Source organism: Monodelphis domestica, chromosome 8, assembly GCF_027887165.1.
Source record: "Monodelphis domestica isolate mMonDom1 chromosome 8, mMonDom1.pri, whole genome shotgun sequence".
In the NCBI taxonomy this organism is placed as follows: Eukaryota; Metazoa; Chordata; class Mammalia; order Didelphimorphia; family Didelphidae; genus Monodelphis; species Monodelphis domestica.
The window spans coordinates 206,481,070-206,500,192 of NC_077234.1; the positions used below are offsets into that span (position 1 = coordinate 206,481,070).

The 19,123-nt window shown below is 35.3% G+C and overlaps 1 protein-coding gene across 1 annotated transcript in view; it reads right to left on the bottom strand.

Annotated features, from left to right (window-relative positions):
* The window catches only part of GABRB3 (gamma-aminobutyric acid type A receptor subunit beta3), a 268,362-nt gene that overhangs the window by 22,629 nt on the left and 226,610 nt on the right, over positions 1-19,123 (bottom strand). Inside the window, exons 7-8 of the mRNA XM_001362948.4 lie at positions 15,645-15,797; positions 6,195-6,439 (exon numbers count right to left, since the gene is read on the bottom strand). Of these exons, the coding sequence (XP_001362985.1) occupies positions 6,195-6,439; positions 15,645-15,797 (398 nt within the window). The remainder of the gene's footprint in view (positions 1-6,194; positions 6,440-15,644; positions 15,798-19,123) is intronic.

The following is a 19,123-nucleotide window of genomic DNA, read 5'->3' on the forward strand; positions in this document are numbered from 1 at the left end:
AACACTCAGTTTTACAAAGATAAACAATAGCTTGCCAAATGGGGAAATAAATGCTCCTGTATTAATAAAATACAAGGTACTTATTACTGTTGACCTAATTGAAGCTATAATTCCCTGAGTAAGAATTATGCTTTTTTGACATCTTATGGGGTTCAAATATAAAAGACTCAAATACACTCTAAAATAATGTACTCAGTGTAAACTAAAGTTCATCCTGGGCATAAAGGTAAAAAAATTAAGGGCAAACAGGTATTACCACATTTGTCAGCATCCTTTTTGAATTATGGAACTGCCAGTGCAAGAGTATAAAGTCAAAGAACACGAGACTTGAATCCTTCTCTGGCTATAAGGCCAAAGAAATCAAATTTTAGCTGAGTTAAAGAAAGTTTTGAGTATTAATGAACCTCATCATGAATTAATAGAACTCCTCAGTTAAACCTCTTTGATGATTATGAAATACTAGAGAATTCCATCTTAAGCACTTTTATAATTACTCAGGAATTTGGACAGACAGGTGGCCCTGTGAATGATTAATTGGATTTGAAGTCAGGAAGACCTTGGTTCAAATCCTATCACAGCTACTTATTCTAGTTGTGTGGTCCTGGACACAGTGGATAGAATGCCAAGCTTGGAGTCAGGAAGACTCATCTTCGTGAATTAAAATTTGAATTCAGATACTTAACAGCTGTGGGACCCTGCAAGTCACATAACCTCATTTACCTCAGTTTCCTCATCTGCAAAATGAGCAGGAGAATGAAATGGCAAACTGCTCCAGTTTCTTTGCTAAGAAAAACCCAAATGAAGCCATGAAGAGCTGGTCTGAATAATAATAAGAAAGACCCTGGATAAATCACAGAACCTATCTGCTTCAGTCTACTTTTTTTGCAAAATGGAGATAATTGCACTTTTCTCCCTTATAGTATTGCTTTGAATCAAGGGAAATAACACATAAAGTCTGAAGCAAATCTTAAAGGGTTATAGAAATTCCAGCAATAAAACAAATTATTATTGTGTCAAAGGAGCATTGAGTCTAATTTAGGAATACCATAGGGCTTCTAAATATATAGTCCCCCACTGGCAGAAAGAAAATCTGAGGAGTATGGAAGGTGGATTATGGAAATGAGAAGTGTGCTGAGATCTTCTACTTTCATCTACTTGCCTAAAAGGAGATTTTTGCAGACAATGAAAAAAGGGAAGATAATAGCAAAGGATTGAGAATCAAGAGATCTTGATTGTAGGCTTGAATCAGCACCTTATTTGACTCATGTCTTTGGATTACGTATTTTATCCTTTTCTAGCCTTAGTCTTATCTGCAAAATGTAGTTGTTATACTCAAGATGATTCTTCCAAATTTCAGTCCTAGCACTCTAAGCTCTGAACCACCTAGTTGCCCTGACTTGTTTTACTAAATTAACTCCAATGCCCCTTCCCTCTCTAAAAATTCTCCTATAATAAAATTGGCTCTATCTATAAAAAGAGAAATAATGCTGGTAATTAAGCTCAAAGAAGTATTTTGAAGATCAATGTGTAAATATTTATAAAATATATTCTCTAGATATTTGACCTATAAATATTTTAGTCATATTATTATTATTATTATTATTATTATTATTATTATTATAGTGTCTATTTCTACTCCCTAAATTTCTTCTGATTTCATTGGGAGGAGAATAGATCATGAAATTTACTTTCATTTTTAGACATTTTCACTGATTTAGGTGTATCCCTATGGCACAGTTTTCTAAACTCTTGACTTAGGGAAAGTCAAATATGTTTATAAAATTGTCAAGTTTGCTAATCACACATTTGTTCTCCAATTTTGGAACAGTTAGAGCTAATCAGCAAGTATAAAGCTAAGAATTATGACGTCTAAGTAAATTAATAAGATACCAAGCAAATATGTTAAAGAATATTTTAATAAAGAAAAAAGCAGTACAAATATCCCTTTCAACTTATACATTTCTTTTACAAATGAATTTCAATTTATACCTTCAATAATACTAATTGTCAGCAAAGGTGCTGACAATTCTTTTTTTTTTTTAACAGCTTCATACTCAGAAAGTGCTACTTCTCCAGCCTATTCTAAATATTCTATCTTTAGAGGAAAGAAAACACATTTCTAATCTTTTCATAACAAAGGGGACTGTATAGGAGTCTAAAATTTAGGAGCCTGAGATTTTCCCTATCATTTCTTTGGGAACAGTATGACCATGTCTTGATTTAATATATTTTGTGCCCACAGTTGGATGAGAGGCAATTTAGATATTCGATGTAGTACTGATAGTGAATACTCTACTAGGATAGAAATCTCAAGTCTAATCTGGTACAAGGTTATAAATTGCAAATGGTCATTCCTTGGATTCAAAATAGATATTGGTAATTCAGATTGTGCTCCTCTTTGTTCCACTCTACCATTACTTTGGTGGATAACTTCAAATTATTTACTTTCTCACCTTTCTTCTATTTTGAGACAATTCTTACTGGGAGATTTTGGAAGGGATTTTCTCTACAACAGCTGAAAATATGTGCCCTTCTCTCTTCTTAGTTCCTCGAAAGTAAAACTTAAGCATGTTAATCCATTCCTTCCCTGCTGTGAAACCTAACCACCTCATCCATAGAGCAAGCACAAGGAAGTGACCCTTCCTCAGAAGAGGGGAAAAGAAAGAATAAACACTCAATCTTGAACAAAGACAATTTCCCCCGCTAAATTAGTTCAACACCAAGCACACTTGAGTTCATGTGGAAACCACTGTGACCACCAGGGAAGTGGGAAAAAGTGTCCTGGCACCATCCTGTATTGACTGCAGGCGGAAGAAAGTAGAGGCTTCCATTTAGTCTGAACTTAGCTGTGCTCAAGTTCTTGCTCTTCTCAGACTTATTCTGAGGACAATAATTGGGTTGTTTCTGAAATAATGTGCAGTTTTAAGACTTGGCAGAGCTGTTGAGGGTTTTTAGAGAAGCCACAATGGATATTATAATGGCTTGTTCTGACCTCCACTTTGTGGCCAGATTGAAGGTGTAAGAGGAGCATTCAACATGATGAGGAATTAGTGAAGGAGGCAGATAATGGAGCAACCAAAAAAAGTTGTAGTTACTACAAGGAGATGAGAGATACACATGCACACAGTGTGTGTGTGTGTGTGTGTGTGTGTGTGTGTGTGTGTGTGTGTGTGTGTGTGAGAGAGAGAGAGAGAGAGAGAGAGAGAGAGAGAGAGAGAGAGAGAGAGAGAGAGAGAGAGACAGGGAAGGAGAGAAGAAAGAAAAATAAGGAGGGAGGGATGGAGGGAAGGAAAGAGAAGTAGAGGGGGAGGAGGAGAGAAAAAAGAGACAAAGAGAGAGACACACACAGAGACATAGAGACAGAGAGAGAGGAAGGGAAGGAGGAAAGGAGAAAGAGAGGGAGAGAGAGAGCACTTTGGAAGACTAGAAAGCACAAAGGACAGAAAACTAACAAGTGAGGACTGGCAGTCATTCTTTATGTGACCTTTAGAAAGCTATTTAAACTTACTAGGCTTTATTATTTTTTTGATGCTTACACTACCTACTTTACCAACTTGTTTCTGAAAAAGCACTTTGAAAACTATAAAACACTACAAAATAAAAGCTCTTGTTCTCAAATTCATCTGTTCATTTTCATTAATGCTCTGGCATGGTACCTCCAGGGCCAGCACTTCATTGATCTTTATGCATCTCTGTCCATCTCCAATGGAATGAATTTGGGGATTTGATCCATTCAGGAAGCAAAAGATCTTTTAAAAAGCATTAAAAAACAGCCATAGTGTTGGAAGTGACTCTTTAGATTTTCTCATTTTTATAAGGGAAAACTAAGGCCACAGGAAGGACAAGCTAAAGGTGCTATAATTAGTGGGTATAAGAACCAAGATTCAGTACTTTACCCTTTCTAACATACGATGTTTCTTCAAGGAGAATGCAAAATAAAGATGATACTCATATTGGATGAGAGGAAAAACACATGAGAACAAGAATTTTTCAGATGATAATTCAAAAAATGGAAAAAATAAAAAAACAACAACATATTAAATACTGCAGCATAAGGGATGACGACTAAGCTGATCAATTCCATGAAATTTCTAGTTAACCCAATGCCATTACAGATGTGTACAATGTGACATTTTTTTCTGAGGCATTTGAAAGTCCTCTTTTTGTGGAGACTGTGGACATGCCCAATGGCAACTTGCTGAGAGAACTCCTGTTTGGTTTTCAAGGACTGTAGCTCATTCCAGAATGACAGGATGGCAGTCATCCTCTCTGATCCATACTCTATAGAGAGGGACCCTTCAGGTGCCTCAGAAACAAAGATTATACCTTGTAATGTCCTAACTCTTCTTATAAGGTGTATAATGTGTTAAGTCTGACAATAAGATAGTTATCACATAGGGAAAAAAGTAAATAACCATTAAGGATTTGTTTAGTTTTCTTTTAATTATATTTATGTTGCCAAAACATCCCCTCTCTACTACTATTACTACTGAAGCAAATATCAGCTAAAATAATAACTTTAAAAAAATAGAAGCAAAGTTAGTCATTTTACTTTTTCAGGTTTTAAATCTTAATAGATGAGCTTTATTAAAAAATATATTTTTAGCCCTGAATGCAAGTTTGTCTTTGAAATAATTTTCCTCTTTGTTCCAAAAAGGGCTTACATAATACATATTGTGTATATCTATTTAGATGACTTATAAAACAACCTTTTACAATTTAAAAGGCAGACTGCAATTCAAATATACATAAAATATTTTCTTGAATTTTCTGTCAAACTTGGTCTGTGTCTTGAATTTAAATTTAAATTCAAATTATGCATTTTATAAAATGAAATATCCAATGCTATACCTACATCCAAGTTGCATTCAAATGGAACAGTATGCTATTTTGGTTTTAGGGAATAAAAAAGTTTTCTCTTTGATCCCTAAGGCTAGAGAAGAGGCCAGCTATTTCTGATAACTATGGTTCTTACCATGCTATTGAAAATAGTACCAGCAACCTCCTAACTCTGGCTAGAAGGGTCTTAATTGTTTTTGGAAAGGCATCCTTGGATGGCGAGGTAGGTCAGTAGATGTGCATAAAGAAGGCTTGGGAGATAGTTGGCTACTTCTTTTGTTTTTGAGTTCTGAAGTCAGATTTTGCAAAAGGTATATTTACTTTGATTGTGCCCAAGGACTAAGAAGGGGAAGAATTTGCCCACCACTATGGGGAAAAAATTTATCTAGAAACCAAAGGATCTTTCCATGATCATCTAAAAGTTCAGTCTATTTCTTCTTTTAAAAACAACAACAAAAAACTCTTGCCTTCTCTCTTGGAATTGATACTAAGCATCAATTCTAAGGCAGAATAGTGGTAAGGGCTAGGCAATGGGGGTTAAGTGACTTGTCCAGAGTCACATAGCTAGGAAATGTCTGACACTAGATTTGAACCCATGACCTTCCATCTCCAGGACTGGCTTTCTATCAACTGAGCCACCTCCCTGCCCTCAGTCTATTTTTCTGTACTATATAATAACTGAGATTATATAGGAATAAAGGAAGTGAATCCACAGTTTAGTTACTACTTTTGTATTAAAAATGACAAAAATGTCTAATATTTGTGTCATTTAAACTGCTCTTTTGGTCACCATATAACTAAATGCAGCAAAATGAATTAGTGATTGCTTAGAGAAGATATGAATTCATGACTTTACAACTAAATATTTAATTCTTTGGACTGTAGAAAGGATGTTAACTTCAGATTACACACACATACAAGCACATCATCAGTTTCCCTGATGTGCACAAGAGTAATGCTTTCCTTTTCATAGAAACAATGCATTATCATAAATGTAGAGTGGGAAATGACCTGCTCTAAATCCCCTCATTCTACAGATGATAAAAATGATATTCTAGAGAGATTAAATAACTTTCTCTAAGTCACTTAGGTTATGGAATTGGGATTTGAACCTAGATCCTCTAACTCTAAATCCAGAGTAGATGCCGCTATCCCAATCTTCCTCTGATCTAATGTTATTCCTGAGTGACTTCATTATCTTTCCTGAGAAATTAACATCAAATAATATGAACACTTAACATAAAAATACTTGCACAAGCACATGGATGTGAGAATGGTAGCTTATGGAGCACCACAGGACAGGATACAGATGCATTCGACTTGTTTCAGGGACCAAGTTAGTGAAAACACCTTACCCGGTTGGTTTCACTTTTTGAGCGGTCATTCTTCGCCCTCGCAGACTTTTCTGCCAGCTTCTTCTGCCTTTGGGGCCCTCTTCCAAAAAAGATATAATTGACAAAGGCATATTCAAGGAGGGCCAAGAATACAAAAACAAAGCAGCCCATCAGGTACATGTCGATGGCTTTCACATAAGGGATCTTGGGCAAAGTCTCTCGAAGGTGAGTGTTGATTGTTGTCATAGTCAGTACAGTTGTAATTCCTATAAGAGAAATGTGACAGTAAGTTCCTGCAGTTTTGCCACATTGAATTTCATCTTTCATATGTTAAAGAAAAAAAATTCCCCAAATAGCTCGAGTCATTTCAAATGATGGATTGGATATTATTGGGCTCATGTGTAGTAGGTGAGATTGAAATGCAATACAGCATAAAATATGTCATTTGGAGCTGCGTAGGCAGAAATATCACATTTGGAGTTGGGAAATGACATCTCTACTCTGGGGAAGATAGCACTTAGAATACTGCATACAGATCTGTGCTCTATAATAGCAGTATGTTATAATAAATGGGATAGAATTCTGAAAACAGAGATGAAAATGTTGAAGGTACTAGAGGGGAAAGTACTGCATTTGAAGAGTTGGGAGAAATGAAAATAAATGGGAGATTTCATAGAAATAACTAACAGTCTGAGTGGGAAAAACATTCAGGAAGGAGAATTGTACTATGGGACCCCTGAAAACAGACGTCAGAAAGATGTTTAACAAAGGCAAAATGAAACTTACTGATTAGTAAATGCTTGATGAATTGGATTATCATAAAATAATAGGGAGGACCAGTCAAATTTGATGAAAGCATTGGAAATATCATCCACTGAAAATTTTTGATGCACTGGATAATTCCATACAAAAATGGAAGAAGAGAACAAGCAACCTAGTATAATCTAAATTCCTGAAGGGAAGACATTTATATTTTTACTCCTCATAACATATAGTAAATGTCTTTCCCATGGCAGGTCCTCAATAAGTATCTGGAAAGTGACTTAATTTTCTTGAAACCAAATATTAAAGCATTTTCTGTACTGATTCATACTTTTGGAAAATATCTAATATTAACAGATTCATCTTAAGAATTTGTTATGTAGCATCTCACAATTATTTTACATATGTGAGTCTTATTTCTCCAAAAAAAACTATAAAGAAAGGAGACAGAGACTTGATCTTATTCATCTTTCATAGCTAGCTCATTACCAAAGAGCACCAGGTATTTTATAAACGTTCATAAAATGTTTAGAATTATAGATGAATTGATTTTTAAAGGTGGAAGGAATCTTTAAAAGAATCCAATTAAGAAACTGCCATTAATTGATTTGTCTGATGTCACAGACATGGTTAATGGACGAACCTGAACTTATTTAGATGAAATAAAATGTACTGATGAGAGGGCAGGAAAATCACTCAGTTTTTGATAATAGAATAACTCTTTTGATCTAAGAAGTCTCTGGGAAAGAGATGGCATATTATTGGGGTTTGGAGTCAAGGCAACTTAGGTTCAGATCCCATTTCTGATGCATGCTAGTTTTATGAGCATGACCAGGTAGATCATTTCATTTTATTTGCTTTAGGGAAGTTTTTTAAGTTACAGAAGACTTATGATATGGATCTGTAAAGGGAGTTCCTCCTACTGAGGAAATTATAGTTCTAGGATATTTCTCTTCCTTCCTGAAAGAATATTTTGGAGAAGAGTTTTGTTAATAAATGTGTTTCAATAGTTAGTAGTGGGATAGCTAGGTAGTATAGTGGATAGAGTGCCCACGCCTAGAGTTTTGAGGTCTTGGGTTCAAATTTGGCCTCATATACTTCTTAACTATGTGACCCTTGGTAACCCCAATTGCCTCTCTTTGTTGCTCTTCCATCTTTGAATTGATACTAAACAGAGGAAAAAGGTTAAAATTTTTAAAAAAGGATTTACTCCCTCCTTCCAACTAAGATTAATCTGGTTCAATGCAATTAATTTTCTTCTTTGGAGGGTAAGGAGGCAGCTTGAAAAGTTCTTAAATATGTGTCCTTTCAGGCTCATAATAATAAGAAGAACAATAGTATTAACAACATAACTGGTGGGGGCAGCTAGGTGTGGTGGATAAGAGTCCCGTGCCTGGAGTCAGGAAGATATCTTCTTGAGTTCAAATCTGGTCTTGGACACTTACTAATTGTGTGACCTTAGATGGGTCATTTAACCTAGTTTGTCTCAGTTTCTCCCTCTATAAAATGAGCTGGAGAAAGAAATGTCAGACCAGTCCAGTATCTTTGCTAAGAAAATCCTAAATAGTATCACAAAGTGTCAGATATGACTGAAAAGACTTAACAACAACATAACTTGAATTTATATAGAGCATGTTGTTAAATGCTTCTTCAAAACAACTCTATGAAATAGATAAAAGGGATACAACTTCAATTTTACAGATGAGGGGAAAAAAGGAATGGAAAAAATCCTCTCCTATTCTTGAATCTCAACCTTTGTCTGGACATATTTATATCTTTGTAATGCTTGTTGACAGGCACAACTGTTACATAGAGCTTATACTGAGCTAAGGGAATAAAAAATACTATAGTCACATTCCTATTAATATGTTGACCTGGGCATTGGAAAACAATTGTCATGTAAATAATCTGGAAGAAAGATCAAAGATCATAGGGCCAGGACAGTAAACCTGTCCACTACCTACACTAGTGAGGCTCAAGAAGTAGATAAAACACCCCTGCCAAGAGTTACCAACATGTGGAAGGGATTTGGCAAAATTGGGACATTAATGCATTGCTGGTGGAGTTGTGAATTGATCCAACCATTCTGAATGGCAATTTGGAACTAGGCCCAAAGGGCACTAAAAGAGTGTCTGATAGCACTGCTGGGCTTGTACCCCAAAGAGATAATAAGGAAAAAGACATGTACAAGAATATTCATAGCTGTGCTCTTTGTGGTGGTCAAAAATTGGAAAATGAGGGGATGCCCTTCAATTGGGGAATGGCTGAACAAATTGTGGTATATGTTGGTGATGGAATACTATTGTGCTGAAAGGAATAATGAAACTGGAGGAATCCCATGTGAACTGAAATGAACTCCAGGAAGTGATGCAGAGTGAAAGGAACAGAACCAGGAGAACATTGTACACAGAGACTGATACACTGTGGCACAATCAAATGTAATGGACTTCTCCATTAGTGGCAATGTAGTGATACAGGACAATTCTGAAGGACTTATGAGAAAGAACTGTGGGAGTAGAAACACAGAAGAAAAACAACAGCTTGATTATGTAGGTAGATGGGGATACTATTGGGGATGTAGACTCTAAGTGATCACCCTAATACAAATATCAACAACATGGAAATGGGTCTTGATCCTATGCAAAACCAAGTGGAATTATTCATTGCCTTGGGGGGGTGGGGAAGAAGAGGAGGAAAAGAACATAAATCATGTGACCATGGGAAAATATTCTAAATTAATTAATTAAATAAACATTTTTAATTAAAAAGAAGTTACCAACCCATAATTCCTCTTCCTCACTATGGAATGCCTTTCAAGTCATCAAGGAAGTGTGAAAAGGAAAGCTCAGTATTTGAAAGAAAACAAAGCATTTTCTATTTCTTAGTACATCAAGGTAATCAATTATTTGTTCAGAGATGGCAAGGATCATCATTATCTCTTTTTCACATATTAGGATAGTAAAGTCATTGAACCAAGTCCTCCTATGGAGTCATTTGTAGATGGTGGAAAGGAGCCTATGCTTCCTACTTCAAAGTTAGAGTCTTTATTGCTTTGCCTTCTGTATCATTACTAAAAAAAAGAAATGAATTAAAGAATACAGAAAAATAATTCTAGGCCCAATTGGTAAAACTACTGCTGGTAGAGTTTGTGAAGAACTTGGACTTTACTGGATTTTAAATTAAATCTTACTCCAATGTCTCATTGTGTTGTGGAATGGACCTTAGGTTTTCCAAGGCTAAGACACTGGATGGCAAACTGGAAGGTTACCACGAAGTAAAGAAGGTTTCAAGTACAGACTCAGTCTTGGTCTATTGGTTTGTTGTCCAAGGACCAGTCTGCCTAAGTTTAGAATTACTGTTCACTAAGTCAGTCATAAGGGTGTACATTTTGGGGGGGGGGACAGAATAACTCCCAAATATCAGTTGCATAGTAAATAACATACAGTCAGGAAGACCTGGGAATTAACTTTACCTTAGCTACTCACTAAGCTAAGTGATCTTAGACAATTTTCCCAATTCTATCTCAGTTTCCTCACCTGTAAAATGGGACAACTAATATCATAGTACTTAACCTCTCTGGGTTGTTGTGAGGCTTATATGAAATTATGTAATTAAAGTGATTTGCAAACTTTAAAATACTCCATGAATGTTTGTTGTTGATATTAATAAATCATGAATGATTATAATCTATATGGATGGAGGAAATACTTGTATCAGTCATAGATCCTTAAAGTATGCACATCTACCTTTTTATCTGAGAATTTCTTTGGAATATTTCACATAATACATAAGTGAAGCAATATACAAAAGCTAAAATTGTTACAAGAACATAAGATGGTAGCATTATTGTTATTGAAGTCAGTGGACACAGTGGACTGAGGCCTGAACCTGCAATCAGGACAAACTGATTTCCAATATGTTTTGGAAATTTAATAAGCTGATTGGGTAAATTACTTAACCTCTCTCTGCCTCAGTTCTTCATCTGTAAGATGGGGATAATAACAGCACCTACCTTCCAGGGTTGTTAGGAGGATCAAATGAGATATTATTTGTAAAGTGCTTTGTGCAATATTAAAGTATTCTATGTTATACATTCTATCTATAATATAATTATACTATTACATAGGCATAAACACGTCATTTCTAGTGAAAAGCTTTATTTAACATTCAGCTTACTCTACAACTCTTTCTTTTTTAAAATTCTTACCTTTTGTCTTAGAAATGATGCTAAGTATTGTTCTCAAGGCATAAGAGCAATAAGGGCTAGGAAATTGGGAGATAAGTGAATTGCCCAGAGTCACACAGCTAGGAAGTGTCTGAGGCTAGATTTGAACCCAGGATCTCCCATCTACAAGCTTGGCTCTATCCACTGAGCAATCTAGCTGCCACTTTTTTTCTGCAGAATTATTATTTTACCATATGTACTTTCTCCCCTCAATAATCATGTTTTAAGTCAATCCTTACCTTTTCTCCCTTTTAAACTCAATCACTTGTTACAGATTACATTTCTAGGCACTGATAGAATTTAAGAGCAGTGCTTCTATTAGATCAGTACCTTGGCCATTGGCTCACATTGCCTCTGATCAGAAAGGTTAACGCATTTCCCCCAGTTTCACATGAAATTTGATCTTAGAACTGTCCTTTCTTTTCAGAAAATACTTTTTAAGCTACTATTACTTCCCTCTCCTGGCAAAATACTAGATTGAGTCATTTAACAACTTGTCTTTGCCTCTAATATCTAAGTATCCAAGCAAAAACTATAATAAAAAGTGATGATTGTTGGACTATAGTTTTCATGTTCTTGTACATTTACAAGGCAATTAAATTCTTTTATAAATTGTTAACCCCAGTTGGAATTGATTCCAAATGAATTGTGACTTGGACTGAAGTTAAATGAAATATAATGCTGTTGAAATTTGAAATGCTGTCTCTGAAAAAGAGCATATTGCACTGGTGATTATGGACTAAAACTATAATTTACTAGTAGCAGTTAGCTAAAATAGATTCATCTTAATATTCTTCCTAAAATCTGGCCTAAAATGGATTATTGAAAATTCCTGATTCCCTTCAAAATTTTGAGATGAATATTGTTCATTGATCCTTTGGCATTCCTATATTGAAATTTGTATCACCATATGCAACTTTCATGTTTGTATCTGGATGAGGAAAGAAAGATAAAAAAGAAAGAAACAAAAAAAAGAAAAAGAGAAAGAAAAGAAGAGAGAAAGAAAAAAACAAGAGAAGAAAGAATAAGAGAGAAAGAGAAAGACAGAGAATGAAAGATTAGCTCATTTAGCCACAAGGTGACTTTCTAGAAATCTCAACTTTCTGAAATAGAGAAATGATTCCAGAACTACAGTTTAGATTCTCTTTCTCTCTCTGTCTCTCTGTCTCTCTCTGTCTTTCTCTCTGTTTCTGTCTCTGTCTCTGACTCTGTCTGTCTCTGTCTCTGTCTCTGTCTCTCTCTCTCTGTCTCTGTCTCTCTGTCTCTGTCTCTGTCTCTGTCTCTGTCTCTGTCTCTCTCTCTCTCTCTCTCTGTCTCTCTCTCTCAATGGACTTCTCAGATCTAATCCACTTCCAAGTTTTGATCATACTTAATGCCAAAGGCCCAGGTTTTTTAACCTGGAATTAATAAATTTGGTGTTATTGCCCTTAAAAAATACATTTTGGAGTTATAATGAACTGGGTTGAAATCTGACCTCAGATACTTCCTAGTTGTATGACCATGGGGATGTCAATTAACCACAATTGCCTAGCCTTTATGGCTCTTCTGACTTGGAACCAATATCATTTCTAAGATAGGAAATAAGAGTTTTAGGAAAAAAAGAGAAAAGTTGTAGACTAATTAAACATAATAAAATTATATTATAGATAGCATGTAAAATATGGAGTGCTTTAAAGTTTGCAAAGCACTTTACAAATATCTCATTTGCTCCTCTCAACTAAATATTTATTTTATAGATACTTATAGATATATAAATCTAGAGCGCTATATGTAACTGTATTTCTATATAACTGATTTTCTTTGTAATTGTATACCATATTGCTAAAGGGGTCGATGACAAGAACCAGTAACATGAGAGGTAAGAATCTTTGCCATGGGAGACCAAGTGCTTTGTGCTTTTCCTAAATGACTATAAAATAAAGCAGCATATTAAAAGCAGTGAATCACATTGACAGCTACAGGAAATGATAGCAACTAGGGACAATAGAGAAGAGCTAGAGAAATGATCAAAGGAAAGTGATTAGGATGAATCATTGTGGAGGCAAATAGCTTATATTCCTGGAGGTAAAAACCTGGAAGACCTGCCTTCAGCATCCAGTAATCATTTGTCTCTACCATGGAAGTGAATCTTCTGTAAAAACCTAGGCTTGAGTCCTAGATGATACTTTATTAATCCAGCAAGCTACAGTTGCATTATCAACCACAGCCTTTCTTTAACCTGTTGCAATCAATGTTTTCCATACTTGGGACACATGGATTTTGTTTCTCCTTCCTTCAGAGGAGTTTAAAAACTGTTCAAAGATACTCTTTTAGCAGAAAACTGAATTTAATGTGCTCTACCAGCAGAACAGCAGAACCTGCAGTACTTCCATATCCTCTGGGCAGAAATCCCTTATTCTCTCCTACCTTAATAAAGTAGGGAAGGATGGGAAGGAAAGAAACATGTTCTTTCTAAGTGCATTACACTATGTTAAGTGTGTTACAAAATCTCACTTTATTCTCATGACAATAATTTGGTTTTTCAGCCATTTTTTGGTTGTGTCTGACTCTGTGACTCCATTTGGATTTTTCTTGGCAAAAATACTGCGATGTTTGTGCAAGGTTTGTGCAATTCATTTTACAGAAAAGGAAAATGAGGCAAAAAGTACTAGGTATTTTGTCTAGTCACAAAGCTAGTAAATGTCTGAGGCCAGATTTCAGCTCAGGAACATGATTCCTCCTTACTGCAGACGCTGAGCTCAATCCACTCTACTACCTTACTGCCCTAGGTACAAGGGGGCTAATGATGATGATGATGATGATATTTATATAATTCTTGCTATGTAGCAGACACGGGGTTTTACCAATTTTATTTCCTTTGATCCTTACAACAACAACAAGCCCTGAGAGGTAAGTATTATTATCATCCCCATTTTATAGCTCAGGAACCTGAGGTAGACAAAGAAAGGTTAAGTGAGTTGGCCAGAGTAAATAGCTAATTTACTTGATTTGATCTCAAGTCTTCCTGACTCCAGACTCAGCATGCTATTCATTGAGCCCTCTAGCTAACTCTCAGTTGGCTCCTTGAGCCTGGATTGGGAGTCTTTGGACAACTGTAAAACTCTCTTGGTCCCTGAATTGATCTCCCGAGTCCTGAGAGAGAGGGAAGGGAAGGAGGAAGGAGGAGGAAAGTGAAAGGGAGGAAAACTTTCATGTAAGTCTTCTTTGTTTTTCCAAATCAGACCTGTAATTGCATGAATGTAGGGAATTCCCAGCAAAGAAATTTCCTTCACCAAAGTAGATCTTCATTTGTATCTAAGTGACTCAGTGGGTAGCATGGGCCCGGAATCAGGAAGGCTTGTCTTCCTGAATTCAAATCTGGCCTCAGACACTTAAAAGCTGTGTGACTCTTGGAAGGTTACTTAACCCTGTTTGCCTCAGTTTCCTCATATGTAAAATGAGATGGAGAAGGGAATGGCAAACCATTCTAGAGACTCTGCCAGGAAAACCTACAATGGAGCCATGAAGAGTCAGACATGACAGCCTCAAAGAATCATATAGAGTAGAATGATTGCCCAAGGTCACATAGGAAAGGTATATCAAAGGAGGGACTTGAATCCAGGTCATCCTGACTCAAACATCTATTCAGTATGCCAGACTACAACTCGTATGCCAAATTGCTCAAATATATTTTAATAGTGGGCAGTGAACTGTTTCTCTTCAATTAACTGAATAAGTAGTATAAATAACTATATTTTTTTGGACTGTGTTCCCTAAAGAGAGGGGAAAGAATGAGATAATTGTTCTAAGACTGCATTCCAGTCCTGAGTGTCTCTGAAATAAATACTTCAAAAGCCATTTCATCAATGTCTTTTTCTATTAAGCTTTGCAATAAGTTGTATATCTAAATTATAACAGGATTATTTTATATTCCATCAGTTAGACATAATTCTATTTTATATTTCTCTCAAATATCTAAGAAAATGTTATAAAATAAAAATTCTGATTTATATTTTCTATAAAGTAACAGTGACCAAAAAAGCAGAATAACTGCTGAACTAGAGAGCAGTACTAAGAATTAAATGGTGTTTTATAATGCTCATTAAATTGCATAATTCCAATTACATTACTATAATATTTAATCATTTTACTTTAAAAATATGTAGAAACAATCGGGTCTTCTTACTGGGTGGAAGGATCCCTTTAAACAGGAAATACTTCCAACCCTAATAAAAACTGGTAAAAATTATTTAATGATGAAAATATTCTGGAAGCATATTTTCCTTATCATGGCTGTGAAGATTCCTATTTAAACCTCTTTAATTAAATTACCACATCAAGAGAATCATGTGTGAGGTTTTTGATTGAAGATAAAACAGAATTATGTCCACAAAGCTAGTGTCATGATGTCAAAAAGCTGAAACTGAACTGCAGTCTCTGAAATCACTCAATCCTATAATGAAATATTTAGTTAAATTTTAATGCTATTTTTAAAAATCACATACCGAGGGCAACTCTTGCTGCTGATGCATCATAATTAATCCAGAATGACACCCATGATAAAATTGTAATCAGTATGGAGGGCATGTAGGTCTGAAGAATGAAGTATCCAATATTTCTCTTCAACCTAAAGCTCAGCGAAAGTCGTGGATAGGCACCTATGAAAAACACAAAAATGTTATTTATAACAAAAAAAAAAAGAAGAGATTTTGCCAGACAGAATCATTTGCCTTTGTTGCCATGGAGACTAAAACATGTCTTTGATGAGCCACAGGGACTTTGGAATACTCCACAACCATACAATTTATTTCTGTCTGGCAAATGGTATTTACAGGGAACCCAGAGTGTCTTGAGAGAAAAACACTGTTATGTAGTCTATTTTTAATGTAATAATGAGGAAATGCTACCAAGACTAACTGAGAAATATCCCTCTGGAAAACCTTTTTCCCCTTTCTTTTTCCTTTTCTTTCTTCCTTTGCTTTCTTTCTTTTTTTCTTTTTTTTTTTTTGAAAAGCTTTTAACAGAAGGCTGAAAAAGAAAGCCAAATGTCTTATTTATCCTTTTAATTAATGGCTGTTCTTCTACTTCTTCATTGTCTGAAGATAGATTTGGCCCAGAGCTGCCCCAAGCCAAATAGTTTTTTTGCTACCGCCCACACACACCAGGCTCAAACCCAGCTGTACAAAAGTAACTAGGATGGGGGCACTTACCAAAGGTACAAAGATCTTACAGTTTTGTCTGTGTAAAACTCGAAAAATTGGAATGTTGGAAGATGGGAGATACCTAAGACTAGTAAAATATGTCCTTTAATCTCACAATTAGATGCTGTTTCCTTGACAGATTAAAGCATTGACTCCATTAGCTTTGTTGTTTCTCAACATTTATAAATTTGTGTGCATGTATTTCTGTATCTATATATAAAAAACTGTTCTCTCTTTTTATACTTTATATGTTGAAAGGCATTGCCTCACAATACATAATATATATACTTGACAATTTTTTTTTTTTATTCAACTGGCCATAACTTCTTTGGACCCATTCTGTAAGTCAAAAGCATCAGATAAGAATTCCTTCCAGTTCTTTCCCCTATTCTCATTTTTTTTCTCTCCTTTATGCTTGTCTCTTTCCTTCCTGTCCAAGGAGGATTGTCTCTTCTTTGCAACACCATCTTTCTACCTGTGCTCTTAATCATACTCCCTCCTGTCTCCTCTGGGAAGGTAATCCATCAATTAACTCCCCAAAGCTTTTCACCTTATGCCACTTTCAATAGTCTTACCCTTGCCCTACAATTAAGTTCAGAATAGTTAGATCCTAAAAGAACATTCCCTCATAAATCTTCTTTTAACCCTCCCTAAGCTATCAGCTTGTCATTTAACTCTTCGCTATCTTAAGCTTCTTAAAAGAGTAGTCTGCATTTGCTGTTAGTTTCCTCAAAACCTTTTCTATACTTGTTGGCATCCATGACACTTGTGCAATGAATTGATAAGGAATTATCAAGGCCCTGCATTGTGTTACACCTTTTTCTGGATTCATTCTCTTTACTTTGATTGTGATTTCTCATACCCCTCTTTCACCTTTTCTCTATATGTAGTCATTTCATGAGAATTTTTCCTTAACCCATTTCACTTTATATGCTTCCTTAGCTTCAGATATTCTCAAATTTTCTCATTTATAAAGAGTGAGAATTTGACCAGACCAAACTTTCTTAACCTTTTCCTCTTCTATGGGACCCTTTGGCAATCTAGTGATAGATCTCTTTGCAGAATGTTGTTCAGTGCATAAAGTAAAATAATTTGGATATAAAGGAAACCAATTGTCTTAAAATAGTTATCAAAATCTTGAAAAAGCAACTCCACAGAAGCCAGGTTGAGAACTATTGGAATAAACTATCTTTATAGTCCCTTCCATCTCAAATCTGATCCTTCCAGATTCTTTTGTTCACTTTTCTGTAAGTAGTTTCCAAATATCCACCATTGAACAGAACATTTTTCCCAAACTCTAGTCAGACTGCTTAATTTACACTACCAGAACTAAGCTGGTAAGTATTAAACAACTGGCTACATCATATATTTCAAGTTAAATCTGAATTGTTGATATTTTCTCAATAACTTTTCTTTCCTTTAAAAAAACTCTTACCATCTGTCGTAAAATCAATACTAAGTATTGGTTCCAAAGCAGAAGAGTGGTAAGGGCTAGGCAATGGGAGTTAAGTGACTTGCCTAGGTTCTCAGAACAAGGAAGTATCTGAGTCTAGATTTGAATCCAGGACTTCTTGTTTCCAATCCTGGATCTCTTTATTCGTTGGGTCACCTAGCTGTCCCTCAATCCTTTTTTTTTTTTTTAACAAAACAACAAAGCAAGCCATGATTTGTAACATTTGCAATTTTCTATATGTAAATGATTAGACTGAACATAACAACTGGCTTTCATGCCTGTTCACTGGCTCTATCCCACTTCTAGACACCTCCATCTGAATATCTGTTGGACCAACTAAATGTGCAGAAATTTAAGCTCTTTGTGTTCTCTAGAATCAAGCTCTCTTTCTGATTTCCCATGAAAAATCAATAATACTGCTAATTTTTGAATTCTTCCTTTTTCTGCTCATCATAATCTAGATTTTGGAAGTTCTATTTCCAACATGTTTCTCATATCCATATCTCTCTTTAAAATACTATTGCTATCAACCAAGTTTAGGCTCCTATTCCTTCTCATCAGTATAAAATAAACTCCTGAATGGTCTCCTTACACCTTACCTCTCTCTCCTCTGATCCTTACTGCATCCCATTACCAAATTAATTTCTCTAAAGCAGAACTTGAATCATGCCATTCACCTGTGACCTTTATTTATTGTTCTTCCCCACATACCAAATAGAATCCAAATTCCTGTGTCAGATGATCAAAGTTCTTTATTATCTGATCTCAACTCACCAGAAAGAGTTGTTTTTCATTCTTCCCTATTTATGCCTTACAATAGGGTAAGGCTATATGCTTTTTCCTGAACATGTATCTCATTTTTCTACAATTAAACTATTGTTTAAGCTATTTCCTCTGGCCCTGAGATGACTTTCTACCACTAAATCTTCACAACAAATTCTTAACCCATCAAAGACTACCTCAAATGTCAACTTCTCTATCATCCCAATTGGATGTAATATTTAACCTTATCTGAAGTCTAATAACAATATTCTTTTCATAGTTTTCTTTTAAAACTATAGTGGAAATATTGTTGAATGTGGGGTCAGAAGGAGCAGGATTGACTTCTGCCATGGTCATTTTACTGAGTATGAGCATGAATAAGTAATTTAATTTCTTTAATCTACAGTTTTCTCATTTGAAAAATTTATATAATACTATATGCATGAAATGTCTCTTGCAGATGAGAGAACCAAATCAGATGCATTGCTTAATGCCTGGGATATTAAATCAGAATGATGGTTGGTCTGGTTTCCACAAATTTCTCCCCATTCTAGTCTGTTTTTCACTC